At 41.5% G+C, this 27,311-nt stretch overlaps 1 protein-coding gene across 5 annotated transcripts in view; it reads left to right on the forward strand.

Moving 5' to 3' along the window:
- Positions 1 to 27,311, forward strand: part of rasgrp3 (RAS guanyl releasing protein 3 (calcium and DAG-regulated)) — a 40,669-nt gene continuing 13,358 nt past the window's right edge. The window contains exons 1-8 of one of the 5 annotated variants that reach the window (XM_086258239.1): positions 1 to 335; positions 7,584 to 7,662; positions 7,941 to 8,043; positions 11,593 to 11,655; positions 11,844 to 11,975; positions 12,346 to 12,493; positions 22,920 to 23,093; positions 27,156 to 27,272. In XM_086258239.1, the coding sequence (XP_086114365.1) occupies positions 7,593 to 7,662; positions 7,941 to 8,043; positions 11,593 to 11,655; positions 11,844 to 11,975; positions 12,346 to 12,493; positions 22,920 to 23,093; positions 27,156 to 27,272 (807 nt within the window). In that variant the 5' untranslated portion in view covers positions 1 to 335; positions 7,584 to 7,592. Of the gene's footprint in view, positions 336 to 2,134; positions 2,217 to 7,583; positions 7,663 to 7,940; positions 8,044 to 11,592; positions 11,656 to 11,843; positions 11,976 to 12,345; positions 12,494 to 17,535; positions 17,989 to 22,919; positions 23,094 to 27,155; positions 27,273 to 27,311 lie in introns of those variants that run through there. The other 4 variants (XM_086258240.1, XM_086258244.1, XM_086258242.1 and 1 more) reach the window with 4 other exon arrangements.

Consider the following 27,311-nt stretch of genomic DNA (forward strand, 5'->3'; position numbering starts at 1 on the left):
AGTTGGGAAAGAATTGAAGGAAGTCTAGTGGCCATTTAGACAAACAAAAACAGACTGAGATCAGTGCTGGTTGAATACACACTATAACTGTATGCAGCTGAGACGAAGGGCTTTACAAAGATAGAGAAGCAAGCTGAAGAAAGGGCTGGACGATACTTTAACGGAGCTCTGACAGCTGGAGCGCTGCTCTGGTTTTAGCAGCAACCTTTTCAGTCCAGGTGGATTTTAATATTAATGCTCATTTGAACAGACTAAAAGGTGTATCTGTTCACGGACATGTTTAAAAGGCAGATCCATGAGATGTTCTGGTAGACCCTGACAGAGTCTCAGATGAGGTAAGAAGTTTGTGTGTTGAAACCTGCAGCTAAACTAAAAATTGACTTGAGCTACAAAATTAGGAATCAAGAGTTGAAATGTGAACTCTATTGTGCTTTAATTACATATTATGGCATTTTCCTGGCTGGACTGATGGATACTGATAACATAGCTGGGTCTTTATAGTCTTCAGCTTGTTGTATATCCACACAATATGACAGTCATTTCTGAAACTTACACGGGACTATGACTGACTAACATATGACAAAAGCAACCAGTCACTTCGAAACCTCTATGTGCTCCAGCTGCGTATGTCCATAAACACATGCATCACCTCATCAGAATAATTTTTTCATTGGCTGTCACGGCCACCACACAGATTTGACTGATGGTAATCTGACTCTGTCCCTGGAAGATTTAATGCAGTTGCATTTATTCATAGGGTTACTGGGCTGGCTGCAGCTTTTCAGTACAGTTAGTGTCAGGTTTAATGAGAAACCTCTGAGTGCTGCAGGGAACTCACTCCTTTCTGTGAACTGTCCCTGCCTTGTATTGTTACTTATAGTCAAACAGACTCTGCGCTTATAAACTTACATCGCATTTAAATGGCAAAACCTGGAAATGAGTAACTCATCAGTCTGTGAGCCACAGGCTTTTAAGGCTACTGTGTGATATTCTTTACTTATCCCTCTGAGGTCTAAGTCATCCTCAGCTCTATCCCTGTACTAGCAGGATATGTAAGTTTTCTTCTTTTAAAAATTGTTTTCCAAAAACAAAAAAAAAAAAAAAAAAAAGAGTCACAGCACAGAAACAGCACTAATGATAGTTAATAATGATCTTATGGCCTGTCCTATTACACTGCAGTGCAGCATTCAGTACTGCTGATTACATAATTGTACAGCGTCCAAAATAAACCACTGGAATGAAAGGAGATAAGTCATACTCATCTTACTCAATCAAATTTGGGGAGTGTTTCTCACACACCAATGTTAAGCCCTCTTCACACGTTTAGAGATTATCAGTGATGTAGAGACTACAGAAAGTCGATGACACCACGACTTCAAGTAAAAACAGGGAAAATAACACAGTTGGGATACTTAGGATACTGCTGATTGACATTTGACTGGAAGTAAAGACAACCAGAGGCTGGAATGTCAACTACCAACCAACCGATAAGGTGACACGGCACAAGGGAACCACTTTCTATATGAATGTGACCTTAGTCATGGCGCTCCACAGTAGGACTGATAATTTAAGCATTGCACATTACACAGTATTTGCAAACACAGCTATGCAGGTGAAACCAGATGACACAAATCAATTAAAACTATAAAAAAAAAAACCCAAAACACTTTTTTAGATTGCTTTGGAAAACTGTCATCCTGCTCTTCACTCTGATTTTTTTTTCTTTTTTTACATTTTTATTAAAATGTCAACATAATATGGTATATTTAGTAAAAGCAAGTGACCTCTGATGAAGAGGCCATAATTGCATATGAGCCTGCACAGCTTGAACCTGTGAGAGTGCAGAATAGATTAAATTGCTTTATAACAGATGGAGACTGGAAATGTCTGTTGAGATGCTAAAATGAATTATATGACAAAATAATTCATTTTCCAGTGCACTGCAATCCAGTGCACATCTAACTTGTTAGATCAACACTGCACTGAAATCCGGTGATTGCAATCTTCCAGTGCAATCACTGTGCGTGTGTGTTTAAGGTCACATGGCCGACCGCTGCTCCTCCAGGCTGCTGTGTTTACTAAGAGGAGGAGGTCATAGCGTAGTAAGTGCTACCATGGGAGTCTCTGTGCTTGACAGTCAGTAGGAGCCTGCAGTTATCTCAGTAACAGAAGCTGATCTTTAGCCTGGATGGTTGCTCATATTCAGCTCTTTGAAGGTAAGATCTGGGAGATTTTATTCCCCCTTTCCTATAAATTCTGTTGTAGCAAGAACAAAATGTAACTGCGTGTAGTTTAACTCATGAAAGAATGGGGGGGAAAAGTCAGTTAAATGCATGAAGTAGCTCTGGCTTTGCTATGTATGAACTAGGCTTCAGCGTTCAGCAATTCAGGGTTTTTAAGGCAATGCACCGTCTGTGTGTTCAGAGGTGGCGCTTTTTGTGAGATTACGCCTCTGAACAGTGTCCCTTGATTACACATTTGGCTGCATCATTGTGCGCTAAAGCCAGAGAGATACACAGTGACCTACTGTGGATGGAGAAAAAGCACAAATCAAAGGGTACCGCCGACTGTAACAAGCTGTGAAATCGGGAGCAAAAAAACACATGACACACAAGTCATTAATGTCTGATACATTGTGAAAGCAGCACATTGCCCACAAGAACACTTTGAAAGTTTCAGAATGGCCAGTTTGTTTTTTGTGAATTATATTGTTAGCAGCAGAAAGCATTAAGACTCAATGCCTGAATTGTGGAGACTTTTGCATTTACTGAATATTTTGACCCTAAATCACTGAGTCACATCCATAACGCAGCACAGTTTAGATCAAGTCAAGACCAACAATTGTGTCCCCTCCCAATGCTGAGGGAGTGAGCTGTGATTAAAAGGGTAACATGTTTATTCCAATGTGTGACAAAGAAAGGCTATTGTTGTTGTGGTGAAGTTATGAAATTATGTTTAACTGCTGACTGAGTTTGCATGAGTTTCCCTCTTGGGGCTCTGGTTTCCTCCCACTTTCCAAAGATATGCGTGGTTTGGACACTAAATTAGCCTGAAGTGTGAATGTTGAAGGCTGAATGCTTGTGTTAGACTAGAGACTTTGTTAGAGTCTGTGGGACATTGAGCAAGGTGTTGTATTTGCAGGTCCAGACTGAAATTGTTCTTAAGGGAAGCTTCCTACAAACACAGTATGTGCTACAAACGTGTACCAACACCTTCGAAATGTATAGTTACCCAGAGGACTGTCACATTTGATCTCTTCAACAGGGAATGAAAAAGAGGTGCTTCCATAGACATGTTTGTGATGCGTGTTAGAATTTTTTATTTTTAATTATTTTTTTAATTATTTTTTTTATTATTATTATTATGTATTCTTAAGTTATCAGTATAAAATGCCACTTTAGCCAGTATTTACCTCACGTCTACTGGACTGTAAGTTGATATGTTGAGGTTGTTTAGTGCCGTCCAAAAATCATGACGCTTGTTTCTTAATAGGAAAATTAGAAATCGGTGAAATGAAGTATGTGCAAACAAATTCTAATATAGCTTGAACTCTTAGGCAAGCGTTCTAGTAATGCATTCAAGCATTCTTGAGGAGCCAGTCTCTGTGAGGGTGAGCCTAAACTGCTTCAACAATGACGAGATCCAGGCTCTCCATTCCCAAACTGATATCGCTCCATTGTGTGCGTTTTGTGGCCACTCAGAGTCTTTTCAGATGGTATTGCACAGTGACTCCAAATCTGATGGTGCTGTACAAAAATCCCCAACACTGATCCAAAACAGCACAGCGCTTTTGTGTTTTATAGATGTAGACACCGACTGTTGTGTCTCTCGCCTGACCTGTAGGAAAGTACTTTGTCACCAGTTTGTGAAGAAGAGGTAAAAGGTAAATTGGCTGGTGGTGCCTTTCTACGGATGTGAGCACTCCATTTGAACCAAAAACGCAAACTTTTCATTAATCACTCCATAAATCCTGCTAACATTGATTTTCAGCACATTTGCTCCTTGGTTCAGTCCTGACGGTCACCCTTCCATTGAAACCATTTGTGATGAGGCTGGTGTGTGATGGTACTTCTCCCTCAATTTGAAATATTTGTAACATGTACAGAATCACCTCTAACCAAGTACACTTGGGCATGCAGACTCAAGGATCGAACCACGAACCTTCCATTTAGTAGGTGACCTGCTCTGCCACCTGAGACAAAAAAGTGCCCCAAAAGTTACTCATTTGCTTAGAAAGTCAAAAGCTTAGCAAATACATCTGACACCAAAAACTAAGACCTTTAAGAACTCCAGAACCTTACCAACATGCTACATCACGGAAAAATAAGACACATTGGTGGGAAACGCCACCATATTGATCAGGAGCTGAAAGCCATTATAAAGAGCCCAAAGATGCAATTAGTGTCCTTTGGTCAACCGATTATTCCAAACAGGTGTGAATGTGAACTTGAATGGTTGTCTGCAGCTCTGTGTTAGCCCTACAACAGATTGGTGACCTTTGTGGATCTTTCAGAAACAAATAGTCTCCTGTTCATGTCACCTGGGTGAACAAGGATTTATCAAAGCTGTCAGCATAGAGAGAAATGCTTTGCAAGCACCAGCAAAGCCAGGAAAGATAAATAATATACCATCCATATCCAGGGTTGAACATGAACACATACTTCATTCCCAAAGAGACTTAAATCATTTGGCAGGAATGTGTAATATGATGTGAAGTGTATCTCTATAAAGCAGTTCACAGACTGGTCACTGAAAACATGAGCATGTGTCACAATCAGTGGAAGCTGACTGTGTGTAGAGAGACGCAAATGCAGACTGAAAATGGAGCGTGAAATGTGACTTGAACAAAAAGTGGGCTGTTGTGGCTCATAAGAGTACACAAAGCAAAGGCAAGCGGGGCGAAAACTAAACTAGAACCTAAACTGGAAAAACTAAACTATGATTACTGTGACAAAAACATGAATTCAGAACGTGCATGCAGGAAACTGAGAATGAACATGCATTACCTTAAACTTGACGCAATATGAAGGCACGAACACAACCTGACAGAGTCTGAATGAAACACACAGACTAAATACACAAAGGAGGTGATCAGAGGAAGTGGAAACACCTGGGGAAACAGCTGACACAAATGAACATAATGACATCAGAGGGGAAGAGTAAAGCTAAACACATTGAACTAAGAAACACAAGACTTTCAAAATAAAACAGGAAACTTGGAGAGACGTAGACATGACAACACAGGCTTGACAACATGAAACACGTGGACAAGAAATACATAACAACTAGCACAGAAGGCCTGAGTGAAACTAAAATTCACTGCCAATTAATAATAATCCAACATTCCACATTATCTTCAACATATAACGAAAGAGATCAAAACAACTGAAAGTGCTGGATCACAGACCCAGCCCCTGACAAGTATGTGTGTACACCATTGCATGTATTATGTTTTGCATATTGCACATAGTCTAAGGAGCTTGGAAAGAAAAGCGTCTGGCAGAATTTTCCACACCAAGACTAAAGCTCTGACATTTAATGAGTGATGTCACACTTGATTTGGTTTGTTGAGGTGCCGAGCTACTTGGAAAATCAGTATCGTAGGCAGCCAACTACGTCATTTAGACAGCTGAATAAGGATCAGCAGTGCATCATGGGAGATGGGGCCTCTGGTGGTTCTGACCTTGTTAATGTCATCACCTTGGTGAAGCAAAAAAAGACATCCCTTGCAAACATCTAATTTATACAGAGACTTGCGTCAACATCAGCATTCTGTGTGTCTGTGTTTGCCTGTGTCTGAGTGTACACAGTTGGATAACTTGCCAATAACTAATATAACTGATAGATGTAAAACTACCAATACCCTTAACTATTTATACATTTTCTGAATCAGAAAGGAAGCTACTGATTCAGAAAAATTTAAATTAGAACTTTTTAATTGTTTTACTTATATGAAGACATTTTACCGTGATAAATAAAAAGACCTTTAGTAAGCCACATAAATAGTGTCTGCTGTAGTCTGCTATTATGCAATGAAAAGGAATTCATTCAAATGTGCCATTTGAGATACGTATATGAGAGTCCTGATGCTATTGATGACACACACTCTCTATTTTGGTGTGAATTCTGAAATGCATGTAAAACTACAGTGACACTATTAAGTTATACCCTCAGAGAATGATCACTTTTGGCTTTTTTCAGCTAATTGTGCTAACTGTAGATGCACTGGCTTGTGTAATTCTCAATCCTGACTGCAGCATGTCATATTTTAAATGTCTTCTTATCCAGCAGCAAACACCAGACAAACACGAACACACTGGAGCCTTTAGTAGCTAAAGAGCCAGCAGTCATTTTCACAAACCTTCTAAGAATCGAGCTCATGACATAAACCAGGTCTGGCCTGGGGTCTGCTCTGACCATTAGCATGCTAAAATACCTCACCTATGAGTTGCTTAGGGTATGTCCAGCAGGCATTCTCAGATACTGAAGACACATCAGCTGGCTACTTTCAGTGAGAGGGATTACTCTACTTTCAGTGCCTGCCATTACCCTGCTTCTTGTGCTAAGATTAGACACCTTTGAAAGCTCATTTACCACTGCTCACTTCAAATTTTTGGTCACTACCTATAGTTCAGTTTTATAGGTGAATATGTGAATGTGCATCAACTAGTAAGGTATTCTCACACTCTCCAACACAACCAAAAATCTCTGAATGTGGGAATGCAGGTTTTTCCAAAGTTTGTGGAACCCATAAAGAGCTATAAATCAGAGTGTGTATATGTAACAAAAAAGCACACTAGACTGTTTGGGCCATTTGTCACTCAGTCAGCATTCCACGTCTGCACAGTTGAGCTATGTACTGTTTGAAATTTGGAGGATTCGTGTAGGTTAAAAACCCCTCTTTGTAGCCTGTCTTATGCAAATGGACACAGTAGCAGTAAACCATAAAACAAGAGTTAACCCCCTTCCCCCCTCCAGAAAACTGTTGTATCCTTTGATCAATGATTTGATCAATATTTGTTGGAAACCAAAGGCATTTTTTTTCAATGCAGTTCTTGCTTATTTCATCAGCAAGACATGCAAAACCACATTTCACTCTAACAGTGGTTTTGTGGTTCTACATCTAGAACTTTTCTAAATGCAGTCCATACCTGTAACCCAGTCAAATGATTTGCATCAGTTGATTTCCTCAGTTCCCAAATGCATAGATTGTTGTTAAAAACAATACTCATACTAGGCTTGATATAATAGATTGTCATGAGATAATCATTCCTCTTTGAGTGATCATGTTGTATGGACTCGGGCGTATGGGACGGCATGGTCATTGGTGAAACCCACTGTTGCTCTTTCATGGAAAAACGAATCGCCTCTGCTCTGTGGATAGTGAGCAAATAGTGAAGGCGATCTTATTGTGCAAGCAAAGTGTGATTAGACTCCCTGCCTTCTTTGCCATGTACAGATTAGCATTAGCACTGGCAATACATCCTCTTCACTTGATCAGAAATTGCTCTTTAAAGCGTGTTCTTTCCTGTCCTACCAGATGTGCTCTCCCTCTAATGACATACTCTCTGTCCTCCTTCCAGCTTGGCGTCATGGGATCATCCACACTGGGGAAGGCAGCGTCTCTTGATGCTCTTTTAAATGAATGCATTCATGGATTTGGTGAGTGACACAGACCATCAGGGGTCCTAAAGGTCCCTTATTCACTGCATTGCAATTAGTTTGTGGTAATTTGCAGAGAATAACTTAGGCAGTCCCTAAATTTATACCATTGTGCAAAAGTGTTGGGACACCCCTAATTTTTGGTGTCTGTTCAATTCTTCATAATTGCATTAATTCTGTATTCAGAAAAACAGTGTATCACCAACATTTTATTTTGAGCTAGGTAAGTGAGAAAGCAGTAAGAATTCAGACTGAAATTTGGGATTTGCTCTTCACAGATGACAGTGGTGACCTGCAGGCTAACCCCCTCCCACGCATTGTGCTGCTGATGCACCGTTGGTATGTTACATCCTCTGAACTGGCGCGAAAACTTCTGATGATATATCCTATCTTGTAGAAATCATGACTCGTTGCTCATACACATTAGTGAAATGGTCCAACAATATATTGAAGTGCTGGCTGAAGCTTGGAGGGCTCATTCACCTTACAGGAAATCTCACCTAAGCTTTTATTTGGATAATGGTATTCCAGACAGTCTCTTAAATGATATTTGATGCATCTCTCTCAGCTGCTCTCTTGGTGTGCCGTGAACATTGATGTAAAATAAGTGGTATTGATCTTAGCTTGGATCAGTGACCTTGGAGTTGCTCAGTAGGTGGTTTGTTGTACTATTAGAGACAAATGGTTGTAATGCAGCTATTTACCTGCTGTAAATTCAAACGCCAACTTCATTCAATTTTGTATAACTACCCTGTTACCAAAGTATATACAGTCATGGTGAAAAGACAGCACATCCACTGCAATTCTAAGGGTGTACGTAAATGGCCTGTATTTATATAGCGCTTTACACATCCAGTCATCCACCCATTCACACACTGGTGAATGGGTGGATGCTACATTGTAGCTGCCAGAGGCTGGCGCTACATTGTAGCGCCAGCCTCTGGCGCCTGGTGGAGTGTCTTGCCCAAGGACACAACGACTGAGACTGTCCAAGCTGGGGCTCGATCCGGCAACCTTCCAATTACAAGGCGAATGCCCAACTCTTGAGCCACGATCGCCCCTTATGTATCAGGACATACTGAAATAAAAAATCATCTGGAACTTGCCAGGATCTAAATTAATTTAAATACATCCCGAAAAGTGTTTTTATGTACTTAACACAAACTAAGGCAAAATACAAATGATATGAAAAATGATTAAGCAGCTTACAGAAGCATGTTTAGCTGCAATGCCTGAAGGCATTATGACTTTTCAGTCTCTTACATAGTTGTGGAGGACTTTTGGAGCACTCGTCTTTAGAAAGTTGCTTCAGTGCACTGACATTCATTTATGCACCCCTTTCTTAAGGTCGTGCCACAGCATTTTGAGGCTGAGGTCTGGACTTTGACTCGGCCATAGCCTTTTCTTTTTTAACTATGTATTTAACTTGAGGGGGTAGGGACAAATAAGTAAATACTTCAGCCTACTCCTTTTCAAACAAATAATGGAATGATATTTTGTAATGATTGTGAAGGCACATGTTTGAAATGTTTGAAATAAAAATGAACTGAACTATGTTGTTATAGATCAGACTTTATTTTCTTACTTCAGTAATCAGACACATGGAGAAACCCCCCAACAAGTAGCCATCACAATATAACTTCACTAAAACTTCTAACAGACCTTGTGTGTAATGGAGATGTAATGCCAGCCTATTTTTAATTTTTCACACACACACACACACACACACACACACACACACACACACACACACACACACACACACACACACACACACACACACACACACACACACACACACACACCATTGTTGTTGTCTCCTTCCTCTCTTCTCTCTCTATCTGTTTTCCTGCTGATCTCCTCCACTTCCTCCTCCTTTCAGGACCTCCTGACAGCCTCCCAGATGAGCCTGGGGAGATTTTATCAGCGAAAGCACTTTTGGGATGTGTCCGCTTACTGTAGAAAAAGATTGAACTTTTTTTCATTGTCTAAAACAGAGATTAAATAAATAAAATAATAATGCAGGAATATTTCCTGAATACTCTGTTCTGAGTTGCAGTAGGCCCTGTGCTGTGAGCATAGCCTGGCTCTTCATTTAGATTCATTCCAAACTTTAGGTCATAATTCTCTGTAATTGTTAGCTATTAACCTCCAGATTAGCTTGCATAGAGGGTCTATGTTTATTTTTTTTAGAGCGAAGATTGCCAATGGATATTTGACATCCAGATTGGAGCAGCCAAGGACAAAACCACCAACCTTCTGATTAGTAAATGACCTGTTCTACCTGCTGAGCTACAGAAATCGATGTCTGGAATGTTTTCTAATTGTTAAAAATCTTTCTTATTGACTTAAATATGCCATGTTACATTAAACCTTAGGAGTGAAGGAAGGTATACTCTAACATGACTTTGTAGAATCATCACCTCTTATGTATGTGCAGGAAAGGTGACCTGTAATGGAGTAATAAGTAATATATGCAGTACTTTTCTCCTTGTACAAAGTAGTTTGTTAAATTACAGTTATGTTACTTTGCAACATGGCCTGTTTTGTTGGTAGGCAACAATATAACACCAAACTCACTGTGCTAACAAGGACATGCACAAGATCTTTCTTTCAATAGTCTATTTAAGTGCTACCCCAAAGCTAACTGACAGCAAAGTGGGTAAAAACAGCCCATAGAGCACTTCACAGAAAAAAACGTTGTGATCAAAGTGATTGGACCCTAAGAAAGAGTTTGAGCAGAAATGCACAATCCTGCAAACTTCTTCAGTTCTACTTTAAACCTCCCTAAGTATTGGCACACTCCACTTTAGCAACACTCTGTCTCTTGCAGTTAGCTTTGATGTCATGTTTACAGTAAAGCAGTGATTCTCAAACTTTTCACAAGAGTACCACCTCATAAAATATATGGCTCTTAAAGTACCACCCTTATGACCGAAATTAGTATTACTAATGTCCTGGGTCGGCAACACAGTGTTTTCTGTTTGGTATTAATAATCTTTGATTTCTGGATGTGTCTTTGTTAGTTTTGGTTCTGTGTTCCCACTGTTCTGTGTGCCTCTGAGTTTCGTCTGTGGATTTCCTGTTTTACATTTAGATGGTCTTGTCTCATGTTAGTGTATTCTGCTTTACTTCCTTGTCTTGTCTTGCCCAATTAGTTGCAGCTGTGTTGCCATCTGTTCCCTCATGTTCATGCCTGTGTATATATGTATATATAGTGTGTGTTTGCCTTTGCTCGTCGTTACTCCGTCTGTGTTACTCGGTGTATCTCTGCATCTCTCTGCCCTACAGTCTCTGTGTCATCACTCTGCGTCCTAATGGTTTCAGGTTAGTTGTCCCCAGTTTAGGTTTTGGTAGGTCCTCCGTTCCTGTTTTTGCCATTTTGCCAATCCTGTAAATAAAGCTCACTCGCATCACAGCCTATGCTGTGATGCGAGTGGTAAGTGAGAAATCTTGGGTCCTTACTCTCACACACCACACGACTGCGCTGAGCTACTAGGTGTTTGCCTTTTGCATTCCTAATCCAAGTCAAGAAGGCGTCAGGCAGAAGGCTGATGGTAACTGGATGAGATGTCCTGCATGATCCATTAGAGGCAAAGCTTGAGGGCAGCATAGTGACAAGATGGTTAGCACCAATGACTATAGAAAACAGTCATTGGTTAGCACTCTTGCCTTGAAGCAGCTAAGTTTTGGGTTTGCAAAATCACATGGTTAGCTTAACTGGTGATTCTAAATTCCTTAGGTGTGAATTATTGCCTGCCTCTCTGCGTTAGAGGCAACCTGTCCAGAGTGTAACAAACAACCTCTATCTCACACATGCCATTCCAAAATTAGATGGCGATTCTGTGTTTTTGTACTCAAACAAATTCCTTATTTTGTTGATTTGCTGGTTTTGTTAAATCTTGAAAAATGTCCTTAACTTAAGCCCACGTACCGTAACTGCAGCGGTGACAACTGCCAAAGAACCAGGCTGAAGATTTGTTATTTAATGAGGTAAGTTGGTACTCATACATTCTCCTACATGTCAGACAGTCAAACTTCCTGCATCATACCACCCATCGTAAAGGGGCTTACATGTCATAAATGTCCCGGTCTGTCACACACTAATAAAGGATATACTATAATCTGCATTCGTCCCATGTTTATCTATTTGATGTATAATTTCAAATATGTGTACTTAGGTACTGGATAGTAACATTTCCTGCAGAGTTCAACCTGGACTTGGGTCTGATTAGAATAACAGAGGAGTTCAGAGACGTGGCAGCTCAGCTTGGCTGTGAGGAGCATTTCAAATTCATCGACATCTCAACCATGTAAGACATCAAAGGCACACAGATGTAGCTGAAGAAACTCTTGATATAATCACTCAATTTTAACAAAATGTAACATCTGGGCTGGGTAAAATTTAAAAATAAAATAAATAAAATAATAATAAAATAAAAACTTTTTTATTTAAAGGGGACAATATTTTGGTTATTTCCAGCTCTTTATTTTTACCATCAAAAGGCTACACTGGTGTTGTATGACTTACAGTTCTAAATAATAAAATAATCCAAATTAAGTCACACAACCATGAGATTTAAAGAGTGCACATCTAAAGCTTAAACATGTCAAAGAACTGTTCCGTTGATTCTTATGCTTTTATTCGAGTGGCTAATTGCTTCTCATTTGTTCTTCTTGCAGTCCATCATACGACTGGATGAGAAGGATTACCCAGCGGAAAAAGCAAACCAAAAAAGGGAAGGCCTCCCTGTTGTTTGACCACCTGGAACCCATAGAGCTGGCTGAGCATCTCACCTTCCTGGAATTCAAATCCATCCGAAGGATATCGGTACATTCAACTGTTGAGTGATGGCTGCTTTGTGGCTCAGGGATGGTTCTGGAATTCATTGTCAGCAGAGGATGAATCCTAACACCATTTTAGTGCTCTATATACAAACTTCTCCTTCATAACTATTCTACAGCTACTGTACTAGTGTGGTCAGGGAAAATAAATAGTTTAATTATGACACCACATAGGGACATGTCACCATGAGGAAATCTAAAACTTAAATAGTAAAAAGAAGGCTCACAGGTTTATTAAATACAGATGGCCATATTAGGCTTCTCCTTAATACAGTTTTATTAAAAAATGATCAACATGAAAACAATACATGTGAAATAGTCAAAACCTTGAACAAGAAGGTATTGTGGAACACCATCTATTTATCAATGGCAATACAAAGTAAAAATGGACTAGGATGGGACATTTCAGAACCGTAGAAGGAGGGTTATAAAGGGGAACACACACACACACACACACACACACACACACACACACACACACACGCACGCACGCACGCACGCACGCACACACACACACACACACACACACCTATGGTGCTATGTAATAAGTGCGATTGTGAAGGAGAGATATCCCCAGGGTTCAAGGTTCTTTATTTGTCACATGCATAGTTATACAAGTATAACACACAGTGAAATGTAGCCTGACACGCTCCTCGACATGTGCAAAAATGGGGGGGGGGTGTAGAGGAAGAACATTATATATATATACATATAGTATATACACTGGGTGAATGTGCAGTAGTAGCAGCAAGCAGGTGAATTCTGTACATTAATATGAATAGACATCTGACTATTTTACAGGATAGACAATATAAACATATTTAAAATTAAAGGAATTTGAAATGTACATTGTGCCTTGGTTTAGTGTCTGGAAGAGAGTCCTGTCTCAGTCAATTATAGATGATGTGAGAGGGCGGGTGTGTGTGTTTAGGGCACGGATGGCTTGGGGATAGAAGCTCCTCTTGAGTCTCTCTGTCCTTGCCCGGAAGATGCGGAACCTTCTACCAGATTGCAGAAGTTGGAACAGTTTGTTGCCTGGATGGGACGGGTCCTTCAGTATCTGCGCTGCTCTAGTCCGGCATCTCCTGGTGTAGGTGTCCTGAAGCGGGGGGAGTGCAATCCTGCAGCAGCGTTCTGCTGTACGGATCACTCTCTGGAGAGCTTTTTGGTCCTTCACACAGCTGTTCCCAAACCACGATGTCATGTTCTGTGTGAGGATGCTCTCCACAGCGCCTGTATAGAAAATCCTGAGGATCTTTGGAGAGACCCTGAACTTCCTCAGTTGTCGTAGGTGATACAGGCGTTGCCTAGCCTTTTTGGTCTGGACCTGAATGTGGGCAGCCCATGTCAGGTCTGAGGAGATGTGGACACCAAGATACTTGAAGGACTGCACCCTCTCCACTGGAGCTCCATTGATGATAATAGTCTCTGTGCTGACCCCTTCTGAAGTCCACCACCAGCTCCTTGGTCTTGCTGACGTTCAGCTGGAGGTGGTTGTCCTGGCACCACGATGCCAGATTCTTCACTTCATCCATGTAGGCCGCCTCATCGTTGTTGGAGATGGCACCCAACACCACTGTGTCGTCAGCAAACTTCACAATGGTGTTGGAGCCATGGGTGGCCACACAGTCTGAAGTGTAGAGGGAGTAGAGCAGTGGCGAGAGGACACATCCCTGAGGTGCTCCTGTGTTGATGGTGATGCTTTTGGAGAAGCACCTGCCCACCCTCACCACCTGAGTTCTGCCAGTGAGGAAGTCCAACACCCATGCACACAGACGGCTGTTAAGTCCCAGATCCCTCAGCTTTGTGAATAGTCTGCAGGGCACTATTGTGTTAAACGCTGAACTGTAATCAACAAACAGCATTCGCACATAGTTACCCTGTTTCTTGTCCACGTGGCTGAGAGTGGTGTGTAGGACGTGGGTGATGGCATCCTCTGTGGATCTGTTGGATCTGTAGGCGAACTGCAGCGGATCTGTGGTGTCTGGGATGGAGGGGGAGATGATGTTCTTCAGCAGCCTCTCAAACACCTTCATTACTACCGAGGTCAGTGCAACTGGCCGGTAATCGTTCAGGGATGAGGGTTTGCTGTTCTTGGGCACAGGGATGATGGTGGATCTTTTGAAGCATGTGGGGACCACAGACTTCGCCAGGGACTCGTTGAAGATGTAAGTGAACACACCTGCTAGCTGGTCAGCACAGCAGCGCAGCAGACGGCCGGTGATGCCGTCTGGCCCCGCCGCTTTCCTTGTGTTCACTCTCCTCAGTGCCGCTCGGACGTCATGCTCCGCGATGCTGGTCACCGGTCTCTCGCTGATGACGTCACTGTCCTCGGTAGTCAGGCGGTAGATAGCATTAGCCGCCTGGCTAACCTCGAAACGGGCGTAGAACTGATTCAGCTCGTTGGTGAATGCAGAGTCAGCGTTGATCAGGGTTGCATTATAATAATAATAATAATAATAATAATAATAATGGATTGGATTTATATAGCGCTTTTCAAGGCACCCAAAGCGCTTTACAATACCACTATTCATTCACTCTCACATTCATACACTGCTGGAGGCAAGCTACAAGTCATTACTACTGACTGTCCACTCCCAGTCCTATCCAGCAGCAGGGAGAAGTAGGGCTGGGTATCATCACTGACTTCTATTCGATTCGATTCCGATTCAATTTTGACTCAGACAGAGAAGCACAATATAGTAATTCAGCTGGATTCATGCGGTCTAAGATTTCAGGTGCCCAACAGGAACAGTTACACATTCCAGATAAAAACTACTCCAAGTCTATTCAGGAAATGCTGCCAGAGACATTATCAAATGGTAATCAAAAGTCTATAAAAAAAAACTATACCAGTGAAATGTGACACTTGTAAAAATGACAAGAGGTGAATGCTGCAGCAAATCATAAATATTGTAATTAAGTGCGCAAAGCAGTGGAAGAAAAATAAAGATTTTAATTCAGCTAACAGATCATCTGCAGAGGAATGGCTTATTTGAAGAGTTTCAGTCAGGTTTCAGAGCTCATCACAGCACAGAAACAGCTTTAGTGAAGGTTACAAATGATCTTCTTATGGCCTCTGACAGTGGACTCATCTCTGTGCTTGTCCTGCTAGACCTCAGTGCAGCGTTCGATACTGTCGACCATTGTTACGCCCCAGTCTAGGGGTACAGGAACGCAACATGAGTTTGAAAAGACTGCCCTGCCCTGGTCCCCAAAACCATACACAGAGGGAAACCCAACGGAAACCAATTTCTTAGTGAATCATGATTTATTTTTCTACACTGCAAAAATGAAGCTCCGGGGTGAACAAAGGCCAAAATAACAAACAAAACAAACTAAGTCAGGAGGAGGTGCTATCTAAAACCCTATGTGAAATCAAACATCAAACAAAAGACAAGCGCTACACCTAACTCCCTAACTGAAATAAACAGGAGAAAACAGTGCAAGGAAAAACAATAAGGCAGCTCACCCCTTCTGTTGCAGTGCTATTTACAATGAAAACTAATGTACACACTATATACAAAACTCAGAAAAGCCGCAAAAATCACAGGCACAAAAATCTCAGGTTTTGGAGGCCAGGGTCAGGTCTGCTGCTGCTGTCAGTGGCTGCCCCAGGACAACTGCTGGTGAGGGATTTGAAGAAGATCACATGGCCAAGGGACCAATCAGCAGCCGTCAGCTCATCATCTCTGGGATCTGCAAAGACTTAAAGGCACAGACAACAACAGCCACCAAAACAGATTATGGACAGGGCCATAACAACCATAATATCCTATTAGAGTGAGTAGAACATGCTGTAAGTGTTACAGGTACTGCACTGCAGTGGTTTGTATCATATCTATCTAATAGACTCCAATTTGTGCATGTAAATGGAGAGTCCTCTTCACACACTGAGGTTAATTATGGAGTTCCACAGGGTTCAGTGCTAGGACCAATTCTGTTTACATTATACATGCTTCCCTTAGGCAGCATCATTAGAAGACATAGCATACATTTTCACTGCTATGCAGATGACACCCAGCTCTATCTGTCCATGAAGCCAGATAACACACACCAATGAGTTAAACTGCAGGAATGTCTTAAAGACATAAAGACCTGGATGGCCGCTAACTTTCTGCTTCTTAATTCAGATAAAACTGAGGTTATTGTACTCGGCCCTGAAAATCTTAGAAATATGGTATCTAAGCAGATTCTTCCTCTGGATGGCATTACCTTGGCCTCCAGTAACGCTGTGAGGAACCTTGGAGTCATTTCTGACCAGGACATTTCCTTCAACGCACATATTAAACAAATACATAAGACTCCTTTCTTCCATTTGTGCAACATCTCTAAAGTTAGAAATATCCTGTCTCAGAGTGACGCTGAAAAACTAGTTCATGCATTTATTACTTCCAGGCTGGACGACTGTAATTCATTCTTATCAGGATGTCCTAAAAACTCACTGAAAAGCCTTCAGCTAATCCAAAATGCTGCAGCAAGAGTCCTGACAGGGACTAGAAAGAGAGAGCATATTTCTCCTGTTTTGGCTTCCCTTCATTGGCTTCCTGTTAAATCCAGAATTGAATTCAAAATCCTGCTCCTCACATATAAGGTCTTAAATAATCAGGCCCCATCTTATCTTAATGACCTTGTAGTACCATATCACCCTATTAGAGCACTTCGCTCTCGCTCTGCAGGCCTACTTGTTGTTCCTAGAGTATTTAAAAGTAGAATGGGAGGCAGAGCCTTCAGTTTTCAGGCCCCTCTTCTGTGGAACCAGCTTCCAGTTTCGATTCGGGAGACAGACACTATCTCTACTTTTAAGATTAGGCTTAAAACTTTCCTTTTTGCTAAAGCATATAGTTAGGGCTGGACCAGGTGACCCTGAATCCTCTCTTAGTTATGCTGCAATAGACGTAGGCTGCCGGGGGATTCCCATGATGCATTGAGTTTTTCCTTTCCAGTCACCTTTCTCACTCACTGTGTGTTCATAGACCTCTCTGCATTGAATCATATCTGTTATTAACCTCTGTCTCTCTTCCACAGCATGTCTTTCATCCTGTCTTCTTTCTCTCTCCCCAACCGGTCGCAGCAGATGGCCCCGCCCCTCCCTGAGCCTGGTTCTGCCAGAGGTTTCATCCTGTTAAAAGGGAGTTTTTCCTTCCCACTGTCGCCAAAGTGCTTGCTCATAGGGGGTCATATGATTGTTGGGTTTTTCTCTGTATCTATTATTGTACGATCTACTGTACAATATAAAGCGCCTTGAGGCGACTGCTGTTGTGATCCGGCGCTATATAAATAAAATTGAATTCAATTGAATTCAATTAATTCAAGTTAATTGCTTTATCACTGAGCACAATTGCTGCTGCTATTTGTAAATCACTGAATTAATACATGCACATTCCTGCAAAAATCTCTCCAGAGCAGGTTGGATCCACAGAGGTGGCTGTGCTCCAGAGGCAGAGTAGGCCATTCGAAGGGAGGTGCTTCAATCCCTTTGTACGATAGGCTCTTGTTTCCATCCCAAAAATAAGTCTTGACAAAAAACTAAATGTGTGTGTTAATGAGAAATGCTGTATAAAATATTTTGAGAGCTCAAGTTAACCAGAAAGGTGCCCTATAAAAACTAGCCTTTATTCATCCGTTTATACATTAGCAGTAGTAACGTTTGGTAGTAAGAACCGAAAACCCTAAAAGTTACCTGGACAGCCCAAAAGCTTGTTTCATACTCTGGTCAGGAGCAGGTAAGGAGTTTCAGTTTTAAATCACCTTTAAATACCACATTTTCACTGTTTTTGAGGAATTGAGCTTGAACTTGAGGAATAACTGGGGAATAACTTTTACATGTGCAGCCGTATGCAGTTAATTTGGTAAATGTATAAAATATTTCAGTTTCATTCTCCTGCTAATTCACTTTTACACTGCTAGAAATATAGCTACAAGAACACACATACCAGAGTGTCACATTTTACTGATAATTACCATTTCATAATGGCTCCAGAGTATGTGGCCCTCATATGGATCATTTGAGATGGAAGAAGAGTCATATGATCCGTAAAACCCCCCTTTTAGATCGGTAATGACCAACTCTTTCATGTGACCTCGCAGGGAAAACGCAGCTTAGTAAGTTGATAACTAGATTCATGTGACCACTTATCCGGATCGACAAACTAGGGGTAAATGAATCCAGGTAACAAAAACACGCCCTGGGTCTGCTGAACTTGCTTCATAGTACATGGCCCAGGTTATGTATTCAGCATAAGGGATTTGTAACCACTGACCGGAAGGCATCAACCCCAGCAGCTGACTAATTTCCGGCTGTAGCATAAATCTCCAGAGACCTCAATAAAGGAATAGAATAGAATAGAATAGAATTCAACTTTATTGTCATTGCACATGCACAGGTACAGGGCAACGAAATGCAGTTTGCATCCATCCAGAAGTGCTTTAGTGATATAGATATATTACAATATATATTAGCAATAATATAGATATGTGAGTATATTACAGAAATGGGTCTATTATGGTATGTTATAATGTACACGGTATGAAGTATGTTGTGAATATTCTATAACTATAAGTATGTACAGGCTGTAGTGAGTACAAGCTATGTACAGGCTATGAACAGGATATAAATATGAAAAACTATACAGAATATGAAATAAATAACTTTACAGAATCTGAGATATACAGCTATACAGAAATGGGAACTATGCAAGTTGTAAACAGTTGTAGGATTAAAGATTATCGAATGTACAGAATGATTATTTACACAGAGCTATACAGTAGTGCAGTTAAGATAAGTGAGGGTGTAGATAGTTTCTACAGAGGCTATATAAAGTGCTAGTGGTTGTGAGTGGTGGTTCAGTCCATGTTATTATTGTGTGTTTGAGGGTACAGTTGTCCATTGTGGGTGTGTGTATGTTCAGTCCATATGTTAACGTGGGTCAGATGTCAGGAGGCAGAGTTCAGGAGTCTGACAGCTGTGGGGAAGAAGCTGTTCCGGTACCTGGTGGTCTTAGTCCGGAGGCTCCTGTGGCGCCTCCCAGAGGGCAGGAGGGTGAAGAGTCCATGTGATGGGTGACTGGGGTCTTTGATGATTTTCCCAGCCCTTTTCAGACACCGCTTCCTGTAGATGTCTTTTATGGCAGGAAGTGGTGCTCCGGCGATGCGCTGGGCAGTTTTCACGACCCTCTGCAACGCCTTCCGGTCCGAGGCAGAGCAGTTCCCATACCAGACTGTTATACAGTTGGTCAGGATGCTCTCGATGGTGCAGCGATAGAAGTTCACCAGGATGTCTGAGGACAGGTGGTTCTTCCTCAGAGTCCTCAAGAAGAAGAGGCGCTGGTGAGCCTTCTTGACCAGCTTGGAGCAGTTGGTCGTCCAGGTGAGATCCTCGGAGATGTGGACTCCCAGGAACTTGAAGCTGCTCACACGCTCCACAGCCGTCCCCTTAATGTGGATGGGTGGATGTGGGTCAGCATTCCTCCTGTAGTCCACGATGAGCTCCTTGGTCTTCTCGGTGTTAAGCAGCAGGTTGTTTGTGTCGCACCACTCAGCCAGACGATCCACCTCCTCCCTGTAGGCGGCCTCATCGTTGTCACTGATGAGGCCAATCACCGTGGTGTCATCTGCAAACTTAATGATGGTGTTGGAACCATCAGCAGGTCTGCAGTCGTGGGTGAAGAGGGAGTAGAGGAAAGGGCTCATCACGCAGCCTTGTGGTACACCGGTGTTCATTGTGATGGTAGATGAGCAGTGGTTATCCAGCCGGACATGTTGGGGGCGGTTGGTCAGGAAGTCCAGTAACCATTTGCAGATGAGGGAACTGATGCCCAGGTCTGTCAGTTTCCTGATGAGTTGTGAGGGGTGGATTGTATTGAACGCTGAACTGAAGTCTATAAACAGCATTCTGGCGTAGGTGTTGTTGTTGTCCAGGTGTGAGAGGACAGAGTGCAGTGCGATGGAGACTGCATCCTCTGTGCTCCTGTTCTGGCGGTATGCGAATTGGTGGGGGTCCAGGGTGGGGGGGAGACAGGATTTGAAGTGTGCTAGGACCAGTGCTCTAAGCACTTAGTGATGATGGGGGTGAGTGCTACTGGGCGGTAATCATTGAGGCAAGATGGGTTGGAGTTTTTGGGTATCGGGACGATGGAGGTGGATTTGAAGCAGGCCGGTACCACAGCGTGGGCCAAGGACAGATTGAATATGTCTGTCAGCACTCCTGCAAGCTCCCCAGAACACGCTCTGAGAACACGCCCGGGGATGCCATCAGGGCCTGCAGCCTTGTGGACATTGATCCTGCTCAGCACCGCTCCTACATCGGTGGGGGAGATAGTCAGAGGTTGGTGGTCTGGCGTCATGTCTGCTTTGGTTGTGGTTGTGGGGTTCCCTCGCTCAAAACGAGCATAAAAGTTGTTGAGCTCATTGAGGAAGGAGACATCAGAGGATGCGGGAGAGGGTTTGGTGGTCCTGTAGTCTGTGATGGTCTGGAGTCCTTGCCACATGCGTCGGGGGTTGGAGTTGGAGAAGTGTTCTTCTACCTTCTTTTTGTAATGGTGTTTGGCTTTTTTGATGCCCTTCTTTAGATTAGCCCTGGCTGTGCTGTAGGCGTGTGCATCTCCTGACCTAAAGGCAGTGTTGCGGGCCTTCAGGAGGAGACGAACATCCCGGTTCATCCAAGGCTTCTGGTTGGGGTACATGGTGATCCGTTTCTGGGTGGTGACACTGTCTGTGGTTTCGGAGATGTAATCCAGTACAGATGAGGCGTACTGGTCCAGGTCTGTGTGGGTGAACATATTCCAGTCTGTGTTTTTAAATCTGTCCTGGAGCGCGTCTGTCCCCTCTGGTCACACTTTAATTGTCCTCACAGCAGGTTTCACACGTTGGATGAGTGGTGAATACCTAGGTGTGAGGAACAGGGAGAGATGGTCCGATTGTCCAATGTGGGGGAGGGGGGTGGCTTTGTAGGCTCCAGCCAGGTTGGAATACACATGGTCTAAAGTCTTGTCTCCTCTGGTGTGGCAGGAGACATGTTGGTGGAATCTGGGGAGGACTGTCTTTAAGTTGGTGTGGTTGAAGTCGCCAGCAACAATAAAAGCAGCCTCGGGGTGTTTATTCTGGTGTTTGTTAATGGCTGCAGAAAGTTCTTTCATGGCCAACCTAGCATTAGCGTCGGGGGGTATATACACGGCAGTGAGTATGATCGAAGTGAATTCTCTGGGGAGATAATAAGGTCTGCATTTGACCATTAAAAACTCTGCATTAGGTGAGCAGTGACACTCAGTAGTGGAGTTCATGCACCAAGCATTGTTAATATAAATGCACAAACCTCCACCTCTGGTCTTGCCGGAGTCATCTGCTAGCCTGTCGGCTCGGTGTGTGTGGCGTCCTGCTAACTCGATAGCATTGTCCGGGCAGCTGTTGTTCAGCCATGTTTCGGTGAAAAACATGACATTTGCTGTATCACAACTGTAGGGTGTAACACATCTGTGTCCTCTGTTAGAAATAAACAGCTGGCCACATACCTGGATTAAAACTACTTTAGATTGCACAGAATTCACAGACAGCCAATATACTTTGGTCCACGCAAGACAAAAGACTCCATGAGCAAGAAGAAATTCTGCATGATTGTGTCTTGGGAAAGTTCTACCCATCCCTGACTTCAGAACACAGAATGGCCACACTGGCTACAGAATTAAATCCCTTCTTCAAACAGTTCCATGGGGCCTTTGATCTCAGTGTTTTTGAGAAATGGAATTTATGAAAAATGAAATATAACCTTATCCTTTCAGGACATACATGGGCTCCCAAAACCAGCCCTGATCTGCTGTGCAGTTTTTTGGCTCAAAGCTAATGCTAACTCATGCTATCACAGGTGTCGAACTCCAGGCCTTGAGGGCCGGCGTCCTGCAGGTTTTAGATGTGTCCTTGATCCAACACAGCTGATTTAAATTGCTAAATTACCTCCTTGACATGTCTTGAAGTTCTCCAGAGGCCTGGTAATGAACTAATCAATTGATTCAGGTGTGTTGACCCAGGGTGAGATCTAAAACCTGGCCTAGACATTGGCCCTCGAGGCCTGGAGTTCGACACACCTGTGCTAGATGGAGAGCTTCTGGAAAGCTGAACATTTGCTGGGATTCCATTCTGCTGTGATGGGCCATTGGCGTCTTATCATCAAACAGCTTAACTGAATTCTACATATCAATATGTGGGAGAAAAGGCTTACACTAGCTGACATATGGTTAGGTGTTTAATAGATTTCCTAGAATAGGACCCAGATCAAAATGTAGGGTGGTAGAGAAATAGGCAGTTTCAACACTGGTACAAAAACAGTATGTAAAGGATTTTTTTTTTCAGTCTTTGCGTAGGATCTTTTCTGATTCTGTAAGGCAGATACCTGATTTATGTTACTCTGTCATTCCTAGTTCACTGATTACCAGAGCTATGTGATCCATGGCTGTTTGGTGGACAACCTGACTCTGGAGCGCTCCATTGCTTTGTTCAACGGCGTTTCACAATGGGTGCAGCTGATGGTTCTCAGCAAACTCACACCTCAGACCCGTGCAGAGGTCATCACAAAATACATCCATGTGGCACAGGTAAGCCAAGGAGGGCAGGCTCTACGCACAGCTCTTCCAGCTTTCACAAAGTATTTCTCTCCAAAACATATAGAAATAACAGGGTGACTCAGCACTGTTACAAAACCATACTATATAATTAAGTTTAAATTCCACATTCCACATAAATTCCAAATCTTAAACTCAAGATTTTTCTTTTGACTAGTCAAACAAATTATCGAGAAAAATGCAACAGTAAAATCTTACAGATTAGAAAAAACCCACTCAGCTAAAGTGGCAAAACAGCATCTTGGCTTTGCTCATTTGCAGTGCAGAGGCTCAGAGATGTTATGATAGTTTTTCCCCTAAACTGCCACCTTAAAGTCTAACATAGTAATACAGGGTTAGGCTACATTTAAAGCCACAGTTTCAGAAGCCAGAAGTTACTTTCAATTTATGTCTTTTTTAATATGCATTTTGGCCTCATAGTTGTTCTAATATAATATTTTTGTATTTATGCAGCAGTCTGCTACTTCCTGAGCCTTGTTCAGCTGGAGGTTTCTTCCTGTTAAAAAAGGAGTTTTTTTCTTTCCACTGTCCTTTGATTTGTCAAGGTTTTCTCTCTGATATTGTACCTTAACAATGTAAAGCACCTTGAGGCAACTGCTTTTTATTGTGTGAATTGAATTAAACTGAACTGAATTAATTTATGCCAGATACATTAAATTATAGCTAAGGCAGTAGATGTGAACTAAACTCTAACTCTGTCACTGAATGATGATTGGATTGGACTGACTGAACCTTAAGAGGCTAACATTTCACATATTTTCATCGTTTTTAAACCATTCAGTGAGTTCCCTATGGATAGTATAGTATATAGAAAGATAGATAGATAGTTTGTATCTAGGGGGAGAGATGGGCCCTGCATAAACAAGTAACCCGTTTAACGCTAAAAGGCACAGTGGTGTTATAGAATGTCCCCTTTTTTTTTAAAAACAATGATAATTCTTCGTCAACCACATAACTGAAGTATGCCATCTGGAGGATGTAGGCTGAATATCATGCTGCTGTTTCTCTCACACATACCTGACATTTTTTATATGTTGCTGCCATCAAATTCAAAAGAAACTGGTTTTTCATGAGAGAGTAACATGTTTCAAATAAATGATATAAGAAATAATACTAGTGTTTGGTAAATGGACAGGTGTTTATGTAGCACTTTTCTTCTCAAGCTGAGCACTTAAAGGGCTTTTTGCTACAAGTCTTATTCACCCAGTCACACACAGGATTTGTAAAAAGAGAATGCAAATATACGTTCTTATTCTTAGTCTTCTTCTTCTTCTTCTTCTTCTTCTTCTTCTTCTTCTTATTATTATTATTATTATTATTATTATTATTATTGAGTTTGTTTCATCCAGGACGTATCTATTAAAATATGTCTGGTACAGCTTTGATCTCTTGTAGTTAAAAGTGAAAGTCTTATGAGAAGACAGACAATAACAGTTAGAATATGGATTGCACAGGCAGTCACCATTCAGATTTAATGGCCCTTCTGTGGATGAGTATGTTTAGCTGCCTTTAAGCCAGATTCTTCATGGTTCCACACTATGCAAAAAAATGGCTTCTTTAATATTTTTAATATTCTCTAATATTTCTCTAAAACAAACAATAACAAACATACAAAAAACACCGCAAAAAACAAATGCACTTGAGCTGTTGTTCAGTCATAAAAGCTCCCCATCATCAATATTTATGTTCCATATAGTGCACACTGTTAGAAAAAGCATCTTGAAAAAACGGTAATATTCCGGCAGCTGGGGCACCAAAATACGACCGTATAATTACAGAAAATAACTCCCGCATAAAAATACGGTCATTTTCAGTAATGAAAATAGAGTTTGTTGCGCTAATTTGACATGGGATTCTGCTTTTTCCAAGTGCTTTTAGACATTAAATTAGGAACATTTTAACGTGATCAAACAATGAAATTACCTATAAACAAGGTCACTGAATGTGGAAATATGAATCATAACACATAAATATACAGAAATATACAGTTGGTTTAAATAATAATTGATTGCATGCCCAGGGACAGACTGACAGAGGCGAGGCTGCCATATCGCACCATCGGCCCCTTTGGCCATCACTAGTAGGCGGTAGGTGAAGAGTCCTGACCACGGACACAACGGCGGACAGTGTCCGAGCCGGGGAGCGAACTGGCAACCTTCTGATCACAAGGCGAACTGCCAACTCTTGAGCCACGAACGGCCTAACTAGCAATGATAATAATACTTATGTGCTGTAACACAAGCTTATAGGGATCATGTTATATATAGCATTACATTTGAATTCAACAGTTCAAGCTTTCAAATAACAGACAGATATTTGTGAGTTCATGATACATTTGTGAATGTATTTTAACAATCTAAATATGCATATGTACAGACAGCTACATTTAATAATCATGACAATTATGTTGTATTACATTACAGTGATGTAACGTTAATTTACATTCAAAATGTGAAGTCAAAGTCTATTTACGTACTTTAATGATATTCTAGAAGAACAGAACATTACTGTAAAATGCAGTAAAATACCTTCATATTAGGGTTTTTTCCTACGGTCGCAGCCATACCCGCGACCTTGTTGTTAGTTCACATTCATTGGCCGATGCTTAGCGACATATTATTTATATTTATTGCAACTCCTACCTCTACATTTCTTTTTCAAAATATATAATTAGCACAGCGTGTCCGTGCAATGTTTTACATTGTGGCATGCAGAGAAATCTTAACAAAGAAGCTCACAGAGAGAGATTGAGCTTGTTATTTAACCCCAAGCTGGTGGGGGGAGCGCTTTATTAAAACACTTGCGGTGCTACAATGTGCCTCAAGGTTCAACAACAGCACCACAGAAGTCACTCATGGTACAGCACTCTCTCTACCAAACAACAACTGTCAGTGACGCTGCACCACTGCGTAAACACAACATTCAAGATAACAGTTAAAAGTAACGTAACCATAAACAATAAAACAAGAACATCTAAACAGCAGCTCATGTCCCAAGGCATGATGGGAGACATTTCTGGATTTCTGGATATTTTTACAATCTAAATATGCATATGTACAAAAAAATATATTTAAAAAACAAGTAAATTGTGTTTTATTACATTTACAGTGATGTTATGTTATTTTACATTTGACGTGTCAGATCACAGTCTACTTATGTAAATGTAATGATATTCTAGAAAAACAGTACACAACTGTAAAATACACAGTAAAATAATTTGACATTACTATTTACAGTTTACTATTACAGTGCAGGATATGGTTCTTTCTGTCTGTGTTCTAGGCAAAGAGCTTCTCCATTACTCTTCCATTTGTATTGAAGGATGGATGCATGCCCTAATAATCTGCCCTGTCCTTTCTCCTACCAAAGTAAAGGCTGTCTACAGAAAGGGTCAAGGATGAATCTACTTAACACACTGCCATAATGACATGCTGCACAGAATATTGTGTGCTGGTTTTTAAGATGGCTTGGTCAGCTTCAAGTGCAAATGTTCTCATTTTGTAAGCATGCATATTGTAACATATTGTTATGTTATGTAATGCTGAATTGAAAAGTAAATATTGACTGGGCTCCATGCAGCAGACTGGGACTCATCAAAAGCTTATGATGGCTTGGTTTGGATTTGGTTTTATTCACATAGCCATTTGTCTCTCATCTCAGCATTATTAGATTATTAAAATAAAGTAAGTTTTTACAATTACTCTGATAATCATAGTGGTAGCAAAGCTTTCTTCTTCAGCTATTGTCATTGGAGACTGGTGCAGTGATAATGAGCTCTAGTATTCATGTACTGTGGTTTCAGAAAGGAGTCAGCTTAATTTGTTGGTAAGCTCTTAGATTAACATCCCCTCCACAGTCCATAAAAAAATTAAATAAAGTTTTTCAGTGTTTTTGAATTTTAATTAAAAAAACGAAACAATAATTGAATAAATTGCCACACTCCAAACTAGCACACCAAGGACCAAAAGCAAGGCGCTAGGCCACCTCTTTAGACAATAAACAGTGATCTTCAACATGTCTTTCTCTGGTCATCAGAAACTCCTTCACCTGCAGAACTTCAACACTTTGATGGCGGTGGTGGGGGGCCTGAGCCATAGTTCAATTTCTCGCCTAAAGGAGACTCATTTATATTTGGCTCCTGAAGTAGTCAAGGTAAGTCAGTGCCAGTCTTTTGTATGTAGATTCATTTAT

The sequence above is a fragment of the Aulonocara sp. 'chitande type north' Nkhata Bay genome, linkage group LG13, assembly GCF_057382095.1.
Source record: "Aulonocara sp. 'chitande type north' Nkhata Bay isolate Kocher_YH1m ecotype deep benthic linkage group LG13, A_spYH_male_GT1.1, whole genome shotgun sequence".
Classification (NCBI taxonomy): Eukaryota; Metazoa; Chordata; class Actinopteri; order Cichliformes; family Cichlidae; genus Aulonocara; species Aulonocara sp. 'chitande type north' Nkhata Bay.